General features: G+C 39.0%; 2 protein-coding genes across 2 annotated transcripts in view; one reads left to right on the top strand and one right to left on the bottom strand.

Annotated features, from left to right (window-relative positions):
* The window catches only part of slc1a2b (solute carrier family 1 member 2b), a 29,809-nt gene extending 26,158 nt beyond the window's left edge, over positions 1–3,651 (top strand). The window contains exon 11 of the mRNA XM_042412644.1: positions 479–3,651. Coding sequence (XP_042268578.1) covers positions 479–550 — 72 coding nt within the window. The 3' untranslated portion in view covers positions 551–3,651. The remainder of the gene's footprint in view (positions 1–478) is intronic.
* A 3,489-nt stretch (positions 3,652–7,140) lies between these two features.
* cd44b (CD44 molecule (Indian blood group) b) lies at positions 7,141–19,981 on the bottom strand. The gene is made up of 8 exons (XM_042410588.1): positions 19,749–19,981; positions 11,869–12,034; positions 11,150–11,292; positions 10,920–10,985; positions 9,558–9,965; positions 8,663–8,743; positions 8,396–8,474; positions 7,141–8,195 (listed from the first exon to the last, which is right to left on the bottom strand). The coding sequence occupies exons 1-8, from the start codon at positions 19,813–19,815 to the stop codon at positions 7,982–7,984; spliced, it is 1,224 nt and encodes a 407-aa protein (XP_042266522.1). The 5' UTR covers positions 19,816–19,981; the 3' UTR covers positions 7,141–7,981.
* Between the last annotated feature and the right edge of the window lie 904 nt (positions 19,982–20,885).

Raw genomic sequence — 20,885 nt, 5'->3', positions numbered from 1 at the left:
GGAGTTCCAGTATTCCTCTGTAGTGTTTTGCATGTTGCAAAACAGCAATGATACCTAAGAAACTGTATTTTAATTGCCAAAGTACCATCACTACAGCACCCAAAATTACAGAAAAGAATGTTCTAAAAAGTATTACGGCTTTACCGTAATAAAAATGTTTACAGTTATGTGTGTTATCTAAAATATTTATTTCATCATATGGCTTTTAAAAACAGGATAGGTTTGATTGTTGAATTTGAGATGACATAGCAACCATAAATCATAATCAACAATGCTTTATGAGCTTTGCAAGCCTGATTGGGATGCATATTTGACCAATCGAATTGCTTGGCTAAAACAAAGTAATATTACGTGAGAGTGCTGAATCAAATCATACAGTGTTACTGTTAGCTCTTTCATCCAAAGAAAGATGAACTGTGCTTTTTATTTGTCTGTGCCTTGGATCCACTGTTTAGATGTCCCTGCTAACTGCTTACAGGTAACCTCAGCCACTAACGGCTCTGCTGCGGAGTGCACGCTTGTTGAGGAGGAACCATGGAAACATGAATAATGGCAGCACAGAGATCCCCTGCTCCTGGGCTCCACAAGCTTTCCTATCTGGTGAAAAAAGAGTGAATGAAAAAAAAAAGTCACATGAACAGAACTACTAATTGTTTTTTATGTAGTTTAGTTTTCTTTTTTATTAGTCCCTTTAAAAAGTTTTTGTAACTGTCTATCTGACTGATAAATAATACTAATTCACTTAACCGTGAAATGATAACAGAGGTATACCTGTTAGAGCACAATTATGTCCTATATAGCAGATACTTGCACAACATACTTCAAGGCTTGGGAAAGGAAGGAAGAAAAAAATGTTAGATAAGATATTCCTAGCAATACATCCTGGTTCTGAGTTTATAAGATAAGAGAAGATTAGTATTTGGCTCTATAACATGAGATGCACTGAGACCATCTTGAGTTTCATGCAGATGATTCATCATTCGAATGCCAGAGGATGAGTGGGAGTTAGAGCGTTAATCATGGCAACCACTATACTGTTTGTACTGAACTTCCTTGCAGTACATCCCTGTCAGTACCATTACAGTGTGTGCAGAAGGCCACTGCTTTTCAGCACACTCCTTCATCCGAGAACATAACTTTCAATTCTTAAACTGTCAGAGCCTTTTGAAGTGCGTCTGATCACATATGCATTTGCCCAGTATTACACACTATCCCTGAGGTCCAGTAAACTAATGAAAGGGTAGGAGGCAGGGAGAACAATAACAAACAGGAAAACCACGCTGAGCCTCATAACCTACAAGCACAGTCACCACAGAATTATAAAGCACAAATCATACCATGGAGCCCATTTCTTTATCCCCACCCCTCCCACCCCTACCTTTTTTTTCGTCTACTTAAAAAAAAAGGGACTTTTTTTCTTTGTGGCACCTGTTGAGTGAGATAGAAAACCTATGTGTGTTTGTGTGTGTGATAGAGAGAGAGCTGGGGTTAAGAATATGACCAAGTCAATTATAGGGACCATACAGGCAGAAAATCAATCAACTCACAGAGGCCTTTGAACTGCCTCCATGACATCTCAAGCAACACATTTTTCACACATCAATGTCCATTTGTAACTGGCTTGATATGGCCACCCTTTCTGATGAACTGTAAGCCTCAAATTTAAAGCTAAGAAAGTCACTGCCCTAAATATGAAACTTTATACAATATTTTGACCTTTTCCAAAAAAAAAATTTAGTGATGCCAATGAAATTAAATTAGGGTCGAAACCATTTTTGTGAAAAGAAACAACAATAAGTAATTGACAAATGTGAATGAATTGTAGCACAAAAAAGACATGATTTAGAGCACAAACAAAGCTGATGTGCCAATGAGCTCCGTGGCATAATCAAAGTCATGCACATTATCGTCCCATGTCGATACTGATCTTACTCCAAGTTAAAACAACGATGATGACAACAGGAGATACTCAGGCTTATATATTTACTCCTTTACAGGGAAAGAAGATATTTGATGTAATCCTAATGTTTACTTGCTCACAAGAGTAATTCACTTCAAGAAAATGGCCTCTTAACAGCACAACGTATGAAAGCTTTGACTTCGAAAAACGATGACAGTTTACCGCAACGGTCTTGTTGAAAAGACAGCACATACAGTAAGCACATACACATGTTCTGACTACATTCCAGTGGTTGAATGATGCTCAACTTGTGTACTATTTGAAAGCACAGATGTGGTTATTATTGAACACTGACAGAGTACACTGAGTGAACCACCAGATAATTTTAAAAAAAGAAAGGAGGAAGAAGTAGTGCAGCACTTGGCTGTCAGATGGATTCTTGGCTTGCACAAACAGAGACAGATCATTGATGTAACACTCTTTGGGGAAGCTTGGCAGCTTCTTGTTTAGCCAGACCTAAAAAGGTAAACAACTATATATTTTAGCCACCAGAGCTCAAGACTGTTTCTACAAACCCTAGATGCTGCAGCTGTGTGTCCATATTGGTGAGAAGAAGTTTAAGAGAACTCAGAACAGAACAATGGGCACATACATTTACACAGATCATGCCAGAATCAGGTAATAAACATATATATTCCTCTCAAAGAACCAAATGGCTTAAAAATATCTGCAAACACGCAAACAAAGCTGGACTACTGGCTGTTAATCTTTTTTAGCCTGTGTGAAGGAGAGGTGAATATTCTGTAGTGTGAGTGTGGATATGATTTCTTTATCAGTATTGTGTACGTCTCTCTTGTCTTGTTTGTGTTTTATTTGTGCTTAATGACAACCTTGCCTTGAAGATGTTCACTTCAAACTGTACATTCAGTTTGTTCACGACAAATGCCAACTGAAGTAACACTAGGAAACTTAACAGAACACTTAGTGCAGCACTCTGTCCTTTCTAGTTCCTGAAACACACTCTCAGAAGACATCTTTCACTTTGCTTGTTTTAAGCTTGGCTAACAGAAGTGTGCTCTGATACACCGCACAGCACAGACTGATGCACACATATGCATACACACAAAAATAAGCATGCACGCATACACATACCAGTTTTTTTTCCAATGCACACATATGAACACACACACACACACACTCGTAAACACTCTTAAACCTCAAAGGTCACTACATTTATAATTGTAATCGGCGAGCTGCAGAGCACAGCACTGACAACCTAACAGGCCCTTTGAGCCTGATCTATTTACCTTGTGATCTTCAGGAAAAAAAAAAAAAAAAAATTCTCTCCATTAAGGAGACAATGCAGACCATAGTGTCACCGATGGGGATTGAGTGTTGAACCACTATTATGTTCAAACTCACGGTTTTAGAAGCATGAATAAAATAAAATGATGATTATTTTTTTGCACCACTATCTTAAAAAGCATGATATTTTGAAGTGCCTCCTTGCACTTTGTGTATATATTGTAGGTAACAGATGTTTTTTTTTTTTTCTTTTTGGTTTGTTTTGTTCTTTTTTTTTCTTTTGTGGGCATTGAAATGGTATGTAGGAATATAGTTTCATTGCTGTGACATTTTAAAATGTAATCCTCTAGAAAAAAATATCATCTATGTCCTGAGTAAAATTAGATTAGACGAAATGTATAGAGAGGAAATCGTGTTAATAAATTGCTTGTTTTTTTATTCTCTAATAGCTGTTAACTAGTTGTTTTACTTACCTGTCACACACCAATATATAAATATCATTTTTTTTTTGTATCTAATGTAAGCGTTTTGAATGTTTGTTCCATTAAGATATAAGCAGTGTGCATTCATTTTCATTGTACATAAATAAATATATAATTGTTCTGTTCAGTGGCAATGCAGAATTTTCCGGAAATTACAGTGATCCTGACGCAAACATTGTTTGCGCTAAGAAGAGAAAGATAGAGAGTGAGAGAGAGAGAGGAGTGAGAGTGAGGGGACGTTTCTGGTTTGACAAAGGGGGCCAACATGAGTTATTTGGGTGGAAATTACTGTGATAAAGGTTGTCGAAAAGAGAGACAAATAAAGGAAAAGGTCAAATTTGCCCTGTATGTAGGATAGAGAAAGGAATCAAACAGCCTAGTAGTTGTTACAAGTGAAAGAACAAACATCAGATGTATTCAAATGCCTGTTCCAGCATAGAGCAACATTCCTCAGGTGACTCATCTGAATCATTTTGTCATTTCAATGGAGAAAAACCGGCTTTAGTCTCAGGCATCTTTGTTTACCTGGCACATGTGCATTTATAGCAGCGAAACATGGATATCTAGACCAAACAGTCAGCTGGCTGCTTTTAGATTCTGTGTTAGCCTGTCTACATGCCACATCATCATCACATCATCACACAATGCAACCTAATGAGACATTAACATCATGGAGGTTCATAGATATACACAGCTGAACTGCCTTTTTTCCACTTGCCTTTTTTCGCTTTCTACACAGAAACTATATGCACGCACAAACACCTGGAAGTTGCTGAGCTAATGGTACTGATTACACGGAAAAATAATTGGCAAAGTATTTCAATTAAGGGCCAGTATATCTTCAAGCTAGTCCTTTTCTATTGAAATGTGTCTGTTTTGAAGAAACTCCTAAACAGAGCTGATAAACCGTCTCACTCCTGCCAACAATGTGCTTTCCTGATCTTACTTTTCTAAGCCTTCCCTCTTTGTAAAGCTGTTGTAATTTTGATGTAAAGGCAGAGCGTATGTGTCGGGGAGATACAATATTGAGAAAAAAAAGACAAAAAAATACATGAATTCTTTCCTCGGTCTATGGTATACATAAAAATCTGTTTCTACATATCAATATGTGTTGTACCTTTGGTGTACATATACAAATATAACTAATAAATGTTGATTCATAACTAATATTGGCTGCTCTTTGTTTTTTGTTTTTTTGTCTGTATAAATGTGTATCTTGTCACATAACTATCATACGAAGACACAGATGCACACACTCACACACAGAAACATTTGTCACATCTGTCTCTGTTGCTCTGTTTGTGTAACTCCGAGTTTTTACTGGTGTATTATTCTTAATAACATCACCGAATGCATTTGGTACTATCTACCATTATTTGGAAGAGGTAGGGGCTTAATACGCTGAATTGGACAAAGAACTGTTTACTGGCTATTTTTTAGCATCTCCAGCCTGCTTTTGTCATTTATGTTCTATTCCCAATGCCACTGAGGAAATGAGTACTGATCAACAATTTTAAAGATGACACACATACGGAAGAAAGGGAGAGCTTTGCTGCAGGCTTGTGAAAAGTGACGATATGTAATCTAGAGTTCTGGAAAACACAAAGCACAAACGTCCACACTAATCACCCCCAAACACACCCAATGACGTGTGTCCCAAAAACATTTGTTTAGCATAAAAGTAGGAATGAGCACTAGAGGTGATGGTCCAGGACATTATGATGCTGCACCATTACTGCACAGGAAATGTCAATTAAATCAATTTTTCAATAATATTTACAGTAAGCGGAGTGAAAACAAATCCTAAATGTATACCCTAATTGAACTGTCTTTACTTTATTAGCAACTTAACATTTGAAAATTGCACTTTCCAAGCATTATTAAAATGTTAAAGCATAGTTGTGATTAGTTATGAGACTAGTGACCTCACCAAAGCAAAAACAGCCAAAAACAAGATATAGATTGTATCTTTGCCAGAATGTCCATTATTTCTCACAGCTGATAAATATTCATTAGTCTCCAGTGAATCACATAAAGAAAAAAACATTGTTAAAGCATTAAGTTCATGTAATAATAGATGAGTGAGTACACCAGAGAATTGATGTTCTTCTCAAAACCGAAATCACAGACTATATATTTGTCATTTTTGGATGGCAGCATTACGGCTGAGCAGCTGCAGAGCAGTGTTTAATGACTTCATGCACTGTATAATAAACGCATACTAAATAAACAGGAATCCTGTTCCTTTGTATGTTGTTCAAAGAAGACAGTTCGGCTATATTGCATGCAGCTTAATGCTGTATGGAAAGATGCCATCTCTATCTTTCAAAATGGCTGTCTTTGTGTCATTCTTTGTATCCTGTGCTAACATATTCTCGCATCACGACCCCAGTGCCATGGAAACCTCACTTCCTCTTATGTGGGGACAATGTAACCACTCGCATCCCCTGTCATGCCATTCATGCTCTCCCTTTATCTTCACACATACATAGCAATCAGCGAGCAAACACCACATTCCACTACATCTCTTTCTATATACATTTATTTCATTCGTTCATGACTTTACAAATCTTTTTTTTTCAGCGACATCTTTTGTTAATTTGTAATAAAACTTGCCTACGCTAGAACATTTGCTACTTCTCCTCAAAATGAATCATATAAGAGCAAAAGCAGGAAATAACAGAGAACAAGTCAGAAACATAAATCTGTTTGCAATCGCTGTATATAATTCGGCTTTACATTGAAAACCGAGAAAAATGATCTGTCACACAGGAAATATTGATATGACACAATGTATGATATATTTCACCAATGAGAAGGTCAGTAGAAAAAAAAAAATGCAGCATTTTGTTTATATGTGTGAATGTACAGAGTAACTGGCACATTGAGGCCTGGGTAAGCACACAAGCTTCATTCATCAATCCCCCCCGCCCCACCCTCCCCTCGTGAGCACACAGAGAACGTTGTCACAGCCTCTTTTTTTATGAAGAAACCTTTTACATTGCTATGTGTTTACAGCACATGGGCCCCCCATTATCATATGTGCCACTTCCTTCAACATCTAAGGCTAAGCCGCTGTCACTCACATGTTGAGATTGAGCTTAAATCTTGCACTCAAAAACAGATTAATCTGCTATAGATACTATCCAATTCTGTCTTTTGCTTTTTTCTTTTTTCCCGAATCAATGTACACACTGTGTATATAGCATGTATATGTCATCATTATTATTCTACTTATCCTCAGGATAACATCAGGGACTCGATATCACCACATTCTCAACTCAATATAAATGTATACCATATTTACTGACTTCAGTGGTGCATAAACTGCACAGATTTGAATGCTATACATCACGTTGATTCATACAATATCCACTCCACTTTGACTATTGCAAAAATCCATTCACAATTGTTTACCTGATAGGTACTGTTTCTAATTAAATAACTCTCAAAAAATGACACATTCCTTTATTTAAAAGGGATACAAAGCCCCTTCCTACTGAAAAAAGCACTGGCAGCTATTGCTAAGGCATTTCCAAAACATATACTTTATATACAGAGACCAAGAAAAAGGGAATCAAAGCTGCATAAATTAAGGTAGTGACATCCCCAGTTTCCACTCCAGTCCACAGGCAATGTCTGAAATATACACAAGGTTACAACAATAAGCAAACAAAACAAAACAAAATCAAAGGGTTGTTTTGCTTAATTTTTTTTTTCTATTTTTCAGTATTTCAAATAAAATAACTCATTAAGATTCAGTCCAGTTTCTCGCCATTGATTGATCATTTCCCATTTTGGCCGATAAGCCTTACACTTTAGGGCTTCACCAATTAAAAAAAAAAAAAAAAAGACCCTCACCACCCCCCCTCCCTTTAAAACCAGTGCCTGTCAACCCCCGTCACCAACAAAAAATACAACCACATTAACACAAAGAACTGACACACATCACATTCACAACCTGCACCATCTTTTACCTCCATTCAGTCCTAACTAACTTGGCATTCCAGACAAACAAAATGCTGCACATGATGGTTTGAAAGACCTGATCGCACTGAGAATCAACAGCTTCAGACCTAGTACAATACTTTGTACTCCAACATTTCTAAATAACACACACATCAGCCCTGTCTTCACAAACACCCTTACCCACTGTCCATTCAGTGCTGGCCACCAAAATTTTATGGGGCCCTAACCCCCCACCCGTCCAATCTCCCAACCAACTCCTCACTCTGTCCCTCCTTCCCTGTCCTGTCCTCTCCTACTCTGTCCTGTCTGCCTCTACGCTCCTCTCTCACGCCAGTTGTTCTTTATCTGGTGACTCCTCTAGCGTGATGACGGTGAACTCTTCTGTGTTGCCGTTCTCCTGGATCTTCTCCTTGTTCATGAGGGTCACCATTTCCTGCTCTCTCTCCTGGGCGTGGGAGCTGGACGCCGATGCTGCTGCACCGTTCCCCTCACCGCTGTCTTTGGATGTGATCATCAGGGTCTGCTGTTTGCCACACCAGCTGCAAGAGCACATTCAGACACATTTATTTATTATTGATTTCTTTTTTACCATGCCTCAGTCAGCAGCAAAATATGTGAAAATTGGAAGGCTGGCTTTTGCCTACTGTGCACAGTAAGAAAGAGAAACAGGGGGGATGATTAAGTCTGAACCATGGTACACAACAGCACTATTAGTGCAAGACAATAAGAAAAGTCATACCTGTTTCTTTTGGCAACAGCTGCACACACAAGAAGAATAGCAGCGACTGCCACTATCACTCCAACGATTACCAGCCAGTCTGGAAGGAGAAATAACAAGCCATGAGTCAAAAAGAAATAAAAAATCACGGTCAATAAAGAGCGGATCCAAATAAAAAACCTGATGTATTGGTAGTGCCTGTGCCCAACATGATGTTATTTGACTACAATTATTATGGACTTCAGGGTGTTGGATGTATACGTGAAGTACAGTAACATGGCTGCTCACTCGTAGAACCACTGTTGCCCTGTGGATCAGGCTTAGGCACGACAGGATCCATCTGTTTTCCGCCATTAGGGAGATGTGGAGCTGTATGTCAAAAAAAACAAAAAGGCAAAAATTTCAGTCATCTCTCATAAAAGTTATTCAATGACATATCAAACTTGAAAGTATGCCCTGTCACCAAAATTTGCATATTTACAACATAAAACTTTATTTTTTAGGATTTCTTTCTCTTTAAACTGCCTTTAATCGTATGTGTTTTCATCAGTTTTTGAGGCTGCAGGCTCCAGATACTCAAACTACGTAATGAGAAAGTTGTTTGTTCTTTTAAATGATCTCCATAAGATTATATTTCTAGTGCTGTTATTGTATGAAAATTGATTTTGGAATTTGATTTGTGGAATAAACTGATCTGTATGCAGTATACTACAGTTCATGCTTCAATGACTTTAAGACACACTTTTAAACATTTGGTGCATTTGTGGAATGAGCTTGATTGTAATTCCTCTGAGGGGCAGAGAGACAGAGGCCTGTTTTATAAAAAGTCTACTTTACAGCTGAACTAACACAAGGGGGCGTCCTGTGTTCTTAAAGTTACTTCAGTCCTCCCAAAACCTGTTGCATCTGATGGCATTATGTGCTGCTTTTAAAGAATCTCTTTAGGCTTTTAAAATACAAATTAAGTACTGGCATTTAAGTCAATTTTCTATGATTACATTTTTGGATATAAAGGACTACACCAAATAACAGCAGTCTTAGAATATAAATTTGCAGTCAAAAAATGACAGAGTTGAATCAGTATGATGATACTGATCAAATTCTGCATACTAGTGAGCTATAATCATATACACATCTCTACTTGGGCTATTTGTAAGTTTATCTGAGTCTGAGTTTATCTTACACTCTGTTCTGGCATCATCAACTTTAGGCACCATGTTCTCATCCATATCCTGTCTTTCCTCAGGTTTTCCAACAGGTGCCGTTGGAGAGGCTGCTTCCTCCTCAGAGAGGGACGGCTGCATCCCAGATCCATTGGGCTGATCGTATACTGTGGGAGTGAAAACGGGCCCCGCAGTGCTTTTCTCACTCCCTCCAAAGATTTCCTCCCTAGTAGGACCCTCCGTAGAAGCCTCCTCTGGACTCAGCTCCATGGGAGTGATGGTAGCTGATGAGGTCACCTCCCCAAGAAAATTCTCTTCAGGGGTTAATGTGGGGTTTGCTCCATCACCATCAGAAGCATCCTCAGGTTGTGTTGCTGCCTGGCCTGCTGCTCCTGTAGACACCTGTATTTCAGGCTGTGATGAGGATTCTGTGGAAGTGGGTCATACATGGTTACAGTCACAACTTTTCTTTTGAAATGTTTTGTAAGAACAGACATTTCTTAGTAACATGGCAGTATCTGTATATAGCTATCATATTATCATCTTGTAAAGTCTGAACACATTCTCCTTTGGGATTCTTTTTCTTGTCATGCAATATTTATGTTACAATAATACATTACAATACATATTAACATATATTAACAACTCAGCTCTTCTCTTTCCTGATTTTAAGCATGCGTCTTAAAATAAAAATAAAATCTGTTCATGAAAGCATGACCCTGCATTGTTTGATCTTTTTTTTTTTAGTACACTGTGTATTTTGTGCTTTCAATTTGTTGTCACATCTGCATGTAAGCACTTAGTATGTTAGAGCATTCTTTTCATCATTATGCATTCACAAATCATCATCCTGTAATTAAAATACTACTTTGTAGGGTAATACACAGCTTGATAAACTGCAATGAGGCCATGTAAAGTGCTACCGCTGCTCAGGTACTTTCCAGGTTGTGCAACTGTGCAAAAAATAATAATAAAAGGGAAACCCCAGTGGTTGGGAAACTGATCCTTAATTAGTACTCAGGGCGGTCATAACAAGTAACTTCACCCAAGAGTCTACTTGTTCAGCCAGAGAAAATTTGGGTTAACTGTATGTCCCACCTTCGTGAGTGCCTCAAATAACATTGCTAGAAGCTGAGAGGTTGTTGGCGTTGACTATCGAGGTGAGATCATTTGGGAACTGAGGTGTTGTCTAAGAAGTTTCACTTTGCTTTCTTTGCTTAAAGTTTCAGTGCTTAAATGTTGATGGATTACACTGTTTTAATCTATTATTTCAGATCCTTTGTTTTTCAGTTGAGACTGGTGTTTAAACTTTGCGTATATGGTGACAAATGGGGAACTAAATGTATTGAGTATGGTGAGTGAACTGGACATATTTTACCAACCTGGTTCATCTGTGAGACCGTTCGAAGGATTTGAAAATTTTTTGGCACAGTCCTCCTCAGGCCCAACTGGAACATGAGAGAACAGGAAGAAGTAGTGAACAAAATATAGAAGCAAATAACAACAAGTCTATGTGATGCAGACTGTAAATTTGCATGACACTTCAGTCACACTATTAGCGTTGGCTTGCACAGATAAAGTGTAACAGACCATTCATTGTGGGTATAGTCACCTTTGTCATCATAGCAGTAGGCATCAAGGCGTTCTCCATCAGTTACATGTGAATTAATAATTAAACCCGTCATGTTCTTTCCACAGTTTTCATGGTGTGTGTGTCTGAGGATGGCAGAGCTCCCATTGCCGATCCAGCCGTGTCTGAATGGACGCAACATTATCATTATTAGCAGCTGCATTTTAACAGAATTTGTTGCAACTTTTGTTGATACAGAATGCAATCTGTCTCCAAGTAGCCAGATCTAAACACACTACATCATACTCAAAACTGAGTCAAATTGCTGTCAGACTTAAGAACAAACACAGTTGAGGAACAGATGGTTGTTACGTTCACATGATTTCTACCACATGACAAACGTGCGTAACCGTACTGTCAAACTAGAAAACCTTCTTCCTCTTTTCTGGTTTCATAACTTTTGATGAAACTTCATGATAGTGACCAAGTGCATTTACAGTTTAACTCCAGTTCTGGGATTCAATTAGGATTTCTGACTGTGAATAAATGATGTTCCTGATATATTTTTGAACCGAAGAAGAATCAGTATCAGTGTTGTCAAAGGAAAATAGATTTAAACTCATGGAAAGATGTTCTTGAGAATCTTTTGGTCCAAAATGTTCCACATTTTTATTCAACAACCATTGATAAAGTATTTGATGAAAAAAAGAGTCCTGTGAATAAAGATAAATGTAATAATATGAATTAGACAAAGGTTTCACCTGCAGGTTTCCATGTTTTTAGCATAGGCCTCTTCGAGTTGTTCTGGACTTGCAATTGTGCTTTCCTGTTGCTCACACACCTTTTTAGCCATGTCAAAGGTCAGGGAGTGACGGCTTTCTCCCTCAACCAGAAATACTCCAGCATAGCTGCAGGTGCGAGAACTCACTGTAGGGAAAGATGAAGGGGGAAAAAGTAGGTTCAGTGTCTTACAGGATTTATAACAATTTAGACACAGTGAGGGTTGCTTATATTTGAATACAACATTTTTAGATGAGATGGGAATTCCACTCAGTTGAGAACAAATCTAGCACTTCAAAGTTGTTTTTTTTTAAATGTGTGAACAATCAACAAGTAATTTAATAGCAATTAAAAGATAGAAGATAAAACTGAGGCTGCTATAATATTACTGTTATCACTGACTTGTGGGACAATATGTACATCCAATATATAAAGAAGTAGAATGTTTTAGACAGATATTTAGCTCATGAAATAATATACTACAATAGGGATCCAGGTGCTGTGGGTTAGATAACTGGAATTTATTATTTGGCCTTGATTTATATATAAGGAATACAGTTGAATCAGGGTAAAAGAAACAATGGGCCAGCTGGGAATCATTCGGTAGTTTTAAAAGCTCTTCGCTGCTCATTCATATTTTGTTTGCAGGATATGTATGGATCTACAGTGATTTAGACATCTTTGTACCTTTTTTTCTTGACTAAGGTAACACAACAAGTCACTCAATTAAACTTTCATTCAGAGGTTTCACTCACTCACTCACTACTCTGAGACACTGTCCACATTTCACAGCCATACCATGTATGATAAGCAAAGAATTGATTTAACCATGTGTGGTGTGTTTTGTGGCTGCATTATTGTGTGAGTCTTGAGATAATGTTCAGACAAACTGTCTGGGAAAGAAGAACTGAATCACCATGTGCTGGGCAGCATCTTCAGTCATCTTCAGTGTTTGGCCCTCAGGCCCTGCTGAGCCAAGGAGGGATAGACAAAGGTCCACACACACAGACACACACACAGACTATATGTGCATGCACACACTATACTGGCAAATAAATACTCAACTGGGTTATCACAAAATGTAGTTTCACTACACTGCTCATCACACTAACTGACCACTTTCTTAAAAAGATGTTCAACTCAAACAAAATGCAAATGCTGCACTGCTGGTGGAATTTGATGGCTGAAAAGATCACCTCTAGCATAACTTGCTCAGTTGTGCTAGAGGTGATTTACTTGCTCTTTGTAAAGTATGCCTTGTTAGAAGGTGGTAACCAAACTTTCATTCTAGTTGGTCCTCAGTAGCCAATATTATCTGTACAAAGGGAGATTAAAGTGGTAATCCTCAAAACTTACAACTTCTTTTTTTTTTTAGATCAGTGACAGGTTGTGCAATACAATCTGGTCAGTGGTGCTCACATGTGATGTCAGTCTACAGTATTTGCTTAAATTTGGTTGACTAAAGGAGAAACATCAGGGAAATTACTTTCCCTCGTTGAAATGAAGACTAAAATGCAAAATAGGCCTGGCAAATGAGCTATTGAACAGGCAGTAGTGTGTGTACACATAGATCTCCCCATTCAAATAGCCACATGTGCAGCACACACATGCTCTCCACACAAATAAGATAATTGCTGAAAGTGGCAAAACATAAATGTCAGAGTTTAAACACCTGGGGATTTTCCTGTTATGAGCAGGTGAACATTTGCATTGACAATGAAAAGAGAGAGAGAGCACATGGGAGGAGTCTTGTGATATAACTATGACACACAGTCCTCACACTTATTATTTACCCGTGACTTTGTCTCCATAGTCACACACACACACACACATAAAAGTTTAGTGCATGAGAATTTTTGTGAAAATCTGTTCAAAAGTTTTGAAAGCATCAAATTTTAATCATGTGAAGCTACATTCAGATGTCATGGTTGCAACAGAAGTTATAAAATTAACCATTTATTATGCAACCAGTTGCAGAAAAGTTGATCAGGAAACTGATGTGTTCATTCTATAACGGCTTAACAGATAGTTGTGACTACACAAAATAAAAAGTTACACTGCATGAACTGTCAAATATCAGTGTATTTCATATGCTATATTGATTTAATACAAACACAATTTGCAGTAAGTAAGATCCTTCACCACAGACACCACAGATATGTCATGCATAGAGTTATTAAAATCAGCACCACTCATGCATAGAAGACACTCATACTCACACTGCATCTGTTTAGTGCTTGTTTACATGTGCTACCATGGCAGTGGATGCATGGGTTGTGAAAGATGTAAGTCACTCAGTTACAACATCAGACTTGTATGGTATAAGACCCCACATATAATATACAGTACCAGTCAAAAGTTTGGACACATTTTCTCATTGAAGGGAATGGGAACTTATGTCCAAACTTTTGACTGGTACTGTATATTATAATTCTTGATTGCTAGTCTTCCTGCAATGAATCCTGGAAAATAGGAAGAAAAATATAACATTAAAAACTATAATGTTTTTAATTTAGGATTTTCAAGAAACATATTGGAACTATTCCTAAAGTGAAGACTGAATAAATACTGCATAGCTCTATCTCACCTAGTTGATTTTGCTCACAGGACCAAACAAAAAATATACACTACAAGTTGAGGGAGTTAAATGAAGAAATCATGCCAGGGCACTAAAATACACTTACACTTTTTTTCTTTTCTTGTAGCTGCAGTTACAGAACCATTTGTGCATAATAGTGAAGACCTGTAAAATCTGCTCATTAGCAGTAATCTAATACAAATATCCTGCAATCAATATTACATTTGACTGACATTAAATCAACTCTATGGTACTTTTTGTAGTGGTTTGTGTTGTTGTTGTTTTAGATTGCATTATATTGTACATTGTCTGCCCCTGTATATGCTCACATAGTAATCACATGCAATACTAACAGACAAATTGTTCAGTTAGTAAAGAAGAAATGCGCTGTTATGCAACCAGCTGCACTGGTTGCACAAGGTTGCATCCTGAATTTGACTCTTGCATTGTAGCATGTACAGTAAATGTAAGAAAATGTTAAACAATACTTTAAACAAAAAACAATATATTGATTTGAATTTTGATTATATTTGATTAGATGTGAAATCCCAGACTTTTAAGTAAAACACCTAAACATTTAGGAAATTTGCTAAATAACAATTTGTTATTTTGTAGCCACGTTTATCACAAATCTAACTTCTAAAAGACAAAATATGATTTAAGCCCCCCACTTTTCTACTAGCTGTTATGAGTAAACAGAGCACTAACAGATGCAGGAAGTTGAGCTGTCTGCTATCAGTGGCAGTTTGGCAACAAGAGTCAGTGCCAATACTTGGTTTTGTTAGGCAGTTTCAGTTCTTTCTTTCTGTCTTTCTGGGTTTTTTTTTTAACCACACACAGACACCTGACAGAACCGCGGCACATGCTGCCACATGGCACAGTGTCCCTGAAAGTGAGCTGAAAAACAAGACAACAGTCTTGGCCTTGCAAAACTGCCCAGAGAGATCAAAGAGAGCACAGCTCACCATCAGTAAGCTGAAAAGGGGGCTGACATGAATCTAATCATTAGTATGCAAAGGGAACAGTCATGGGTGTCTTTATACAGTCCAGAAGCCTGCTATGCCAAGGCAGTGATTCTCCAAAAGGCTCCATTGTCACCTAATGGAGTTGAAACCAAGGAGACTGCAAAGTCTGGGTGTACAGAACCTGAGAGAAAGGGAGCTCTTACACAGTGTCTTGCCAAAACCTCCAGCTGCTCTAGGAGTAATAGACAAGCCTGACTCTCCACTCTCACTTCACTTTCTCTATTCCCATCTCTCTTTCATTTTCTCTTGTTTTCTCTCATTACTCTCTGTTTGTCTTCTCTATGCCAGCAATAAAGAACAAATTACCCCCTGCATGCAGGCGCACACACATACACAGAGAGGTGGATCACATGCACACAAACATACTGACATTGGCTGATAATCGCTAAAGTTATAATGTTTGTAGAGCCATGACACAGCATGGAGCACAGTGAGAAAACCAGCATGCTCAGTATCTCAATGTCAAGATTAATAAGAAACACAATACTGGCTTATTTTTATCTGCATTTTTCTCTTGTTTTTCTCAGTTACACTTTGCTGATAATGTTTGAACGAAACTAAAGTCAGTCCCATGCTTAAACAGAGAATCTCTTGTTAATGTCCCTGTAGTCCACAACTACTGTATCATCATTTTAGCCATAGTTCATCAGCTGGTTTGGAGAGAGGCGTTGTCACCATCACTCCCACAATGCTCCACTATCTTCCATTATCACACCTCAGTGAAGTTGCTCTGTCAGCAGGCATGTCTTTCCCCTCAGTGGTTACAACAAAGGTCCACAGGGCCAGTGGGACAGGTGAAACGTGAGATCTGGTGCAAATATGTTTGTGCGCACGCACACACACACACTGACAACATTACCTGAAGGTCACAAGAAGGACTCTCATTATCTGATTTTCTCCCTAATGTGCAATTTGCTTGCTCTGCCTCTTTCCAACTACACCTCCACCCATTATATCCACTTTTGAAAGTAGCCCTGCTTTCACACAAATACATCTATTTTTCTGCTTTCAATGAATCTAAATAGATAATCTCCTGTAAGATAAAACTTGACCTCCAACATTCTTTTTAAACATTCAGATTTGAAGGTAAAGAGGATTTTAGTGGAAATGACACTTTGAAACATTCCTTGCAATGCAGATCTCCTTTTACTGGCTGCTTTTGTTTGGGCAATCAAACTGTCAGCACATATGATGTGTTTTACAGAAATTCCTACCCATAGCGTGCCCTGGTAGCCTACTGGTTAAGACGCTTGTCACCCAACCACCACATCCGTGTTTCGATTCTGGCAGCTGGTTCTTGTATCTCTCCCTCCCCTTCATTTCCTGTTAACTCTCTCCACTGTCGCTATAATAAAAAAAAGGCACAAAAATGCCCTAAAAATATATAAAAAAGATTCTTTTATGTGATTTAATTTGTGTTTTCTAAGCTTGTTTCTTTTTTAAAGAAAAAGCTCAACATTCTCAGTAAAATGCATGGTCATTTGCTCGCTGATGGTGGTGAGCCTAGCTAGCTTATGATAAAGACTGCAGGGAAACAGCTAGCTTGGCTCTTTAAATAGCAAAAAAATAAATAAATAAATAAAAACAACAAAAAACCATACTGGCACATCTAAAGCTCCCAATTAATATGTTTAATCCACACATAAAAAAAGGAAACATAGAAACAAGACTTTGGCCCGCGTGAGGCTAATCGCACCCTGGCTCTGTTTTATACTTAATGTAGGCTTCAGACTTGAGAGCAGCATTGATCGTCTCAACCAACTTTTTTGCAAGAAAACAAATTACTGTATTTCCCAAAAATGTTGAAGTATTCCTTTAAAGTAGGATTTGCGTTGTTTTTATCTATTATATATGACCTTTCAAATTTATGCTTAAAATCAAAGAAGTACAATCTTCTGTTATGGCTGTTGATATGGTGTGTTTGGAAATCATGTGCATCATCGTGCAGGAGGATGTTTGTACATTACAGCATGCTTTCAAAGCAGATTTCCCAGGGACACAAAGACTTAAGTGTGTATGAGGAGGGAGAGCAGACAGGGGGAGTGTCATTAGGGAGCTTATAACTAACAAAAAGGTTTTAAAAAGTAACTAGTAGCTTTAACAGCACACAAAAAAGTAGACAAGGACTGGAGTACAAGAACCCCTGCACTATTCAGGACAAGTTGTAATGCAGATGTGGGGCTGGGTATAGGAGAGAAGAATTTTGCAAGATATTCATGCAGGGCCATTCTGGTTTGAAGAGGAGGGTACAGCAGTGAAGGAGGCAAACACGTGTCTGAGAGTCTCAGGTGGCAGGAGATGGTACTCAGAGCCCATACAGGCACAAGCCTTCTTTGTAAGGGCCCAGTCCCAGTCCACGGGGCCCCTGACCACCCCTGACCTTGAAACATGACACGGGCAAATATAGGAGGGGTCGTTATGCCAAGGAGGCAAATACGGCCACATTTGCAGGAAGTCCAGCAGTCGTTGGCCCAAGTGCATGCGCTTTTGTATGTGTGTGGGTGAGAGAGAGGGAATTTCTGTGCATAGAAGTGACATTAGTGGTAGGTTTATCGTCATGCCTGCTGTCTATATGGGAAACTCCAAAGATACAAGAACACTAAGCTTTTAGATTAGATAAAGTTAATGGGGTTTTTTGGATGTGCTGACTTTGTATATCTCTTGATCAAGATCAACAGATTAATCCCTTACCTAGTGTTGGAGACAAGAAATTGACCAATTATCGAATTAAAAGGTCTCACAATTTGGTGATCATCACTCTCTTCAGTCTCACGATCAACTAAATTATTGAAATGCAGTAATGAACTTGAATTATTCTAAATGGGTTTTTATTGTGTTTCTTGCAGAGTTCACATAGTTACATATGAATTTAAATGGATTAAATCAATACACTTAACTACTGAAAAATATATAGAATTAAAATGTCTTTTGGCATTATTAGTCACTACTGTATTAGAGATGCCAGTAGCCAATTGTACTCAAAATGTTGTTTTTTCCAGACAATTTTCATCGAAGCATACATGCTCAAAGATGCTATTGGGTATACAGACAGCATTGTAAAATCCCTCCATAAATCTCATCTTGGTTTATATGAAAGTCTCGCCTGGCCACAGGTTCACGAGTCCTGCTCTTAATGATGTGCTTCAGGCGAAACACAACCACAGGTTTAAGGTTCAAAGACAACGTCTGGACCAGGACGAGTAGTAACCACCGCAGGACACTTCTCACCAGACACCAATTACTCTCCACACTCAGACGTAGAGATACATGCGCAAACACACACACACACACACAAGCTCACAACTCCACAGCACACAAGAAGCCTTGTGGGGACAAGCACATGTTGAAGCACTGGGGGAGTGAAAGTGGGTCCACTGACCTCTCTCCATCTTCCTACATACAGTGTACATACAAGCTGCCTAGGTAATCTCTTATTTACCTTTAAATACTGGATGCTGATTGTTCTTTGGCGCAGTGCTATAGGGAGTCTTTGTGAGCAACCTCACCACCACCTCCTAAGGGAATGAGCCAGACGAACCCAAACCTGTTTGATTCAGTACCAACTTCACCTCCAGAGATATATTGCTCCGAGCAACAAATCCAATCAAAAATCTTACGCAGAAAGCACATGTGAGAAAGAGACAAAGAGAAAGAGGGAGACATTGAGGGAGAAAAGCTAGAGCGATTGCTGAACATCCTTTGTGTCAGAGAATAAAGCATTAAGCATGGCAGACTCCAGCTGTAGCAGCACAGCAAAAAAAAGGAAAAAATCATCTCTATTCTTGAGTATAACTGGAAAAAAAGGACTGCTGCTGAAAGCTAGACTGATCATCCAAAACCCTAATAAATAAGGTTCACTTCCCAGCGTGTGAATGTGTATGAGACACAGAGTGAGTAAGAGCGCCTGTCTCCTTTGTGTCTATCAGGAGTCTCAGACTGCCAGACGTAAGCCTGTCTGTGCTGGTGTAGCACACGCTCTCTAACCGGCATCCACTCATCCATTCTACAAGCAGCAGCAGCAGCAGCAGAGCACAGCCTCTTTCTTTCACTCTCTTCTCCTTATATGAATGCTCACTCAAATTCTCACCAAGGCTCAACAGGGGAAAAAAATAACAATACTGTCTGGTTCTAAAGTCTGGCAACAAAGGAGTGTCGGCCAGTCAGCCAGGCAGAATTTAGACAGAATAAGGAAAAAAAAAAAAAAAAAAAAAAGCTCAAACAAAGAGCCATCCGCCGGGTGAAAGCACAGTCCCCTCACCTTGAAGTTGTTCTGACCTGGAGGAGGCCAGAAATCCAAAGGTGACCCCCAAGAGAAGAGTCCACATCCTGGGCAAAACGTCTGGTGATGGCTGGGTGAGTAGCTGGGAGTAAAGGTGTGTAACAGCTCTCCTGTGGTCCTGTCTTCCCTCTGCCAGGAGTGACGGGTGCTGTGTGTGTGTGTGTGTGTGTGTGTGTGTATGAGAGTGTGTGTATGAGAGTGTGTGAAAGAGAGAGAGAGTGAATGAGTGAGAGAGCAGTAGAAAAAACAAAAAACAAAAAGAGAGACAGACAGAGAGACAGAGAGAGAGAGAGAGAGAGAGAGAGAGAGAGAGAAGAAACCTGGTACTGTGAAGGGAGTTGCTGTGAGTGTCTGGTAGCTGCAGGAGCTGACTCAGACTTTGCCCAACTTTTCTATTCTCTGCCTGAAAAACACAGAGGCTACTGGCACACACATGCAGAAGGGGAAGAGTGGTTCATGTGAGCACACACCCTTCTGCCTCTCCCACACTTGCCCCACCTCCCCTCCCGCCCCACCTCTCACAGCCTCTCTTGCTCATTCTCTCCCCTCTTCCAGCCTCTGACTGCCTCCACAGTTTGTAATGGATAAGAAGAAGGTGATCTCTCCTTCTGTCTGGCTGCTTATCCTTGTCTGCCTCCCTCCCTCCCTCCATGTCTCCCGCTCTCCCCCTCTTCCTCTTTTCATGTTCCTGACAGCAACACTTTCTGAAAGCCCATCTGGTCTTTTGTTCAGTCCTCCTTACTCCATTTTCAATTCATCTGATTTTCTTTTTCTCTGCTCCCTTGCACTCTCTCGAGCTGTATGTCTCAGTGTGATCCCGTGGCACCAACTGAAAGGGGTCACATCCATTTCAAAGAGACAGACCTCATCTTCAAGTTTCTAAAGATCCAAAACATGGATGAAAAAGTCTGAAACATTCCTATGTGTCTAACATCTATTTTTACCTGCCTTGATCTTATCGCACAGATTTGCCAAACATACATAAAGCCACCAGAAAAATATAGTTAAGATGTGAAAGTCACTACCAGTAAACCTCTGTATACTATGCACTGGAATGAAAACAATGATGGCCATGAAAATCTGTTCTGGCAAAGCCTCTAGCTTAGGAGCCTACAA

This window comes from Thunnus maccoyii, chromosome 5 (genome assembly GCF_910596095.1).
Source record: "Thunnus maccoyii chromosome 5, fThuMac1.1, whole genome shotgun sequence".
Lineage (NCBI taxonomy): Eukaryota > Metazoa > Chordata > Actinopteri > Scombriformes > Scombridae > Thunnus > Thunnus maccoyii.
The sequence above is the reverse complement of the archived record's forward strand: the minus strand, read 5'-3'. Positions and strand labels throughout refer to the sequence as shown.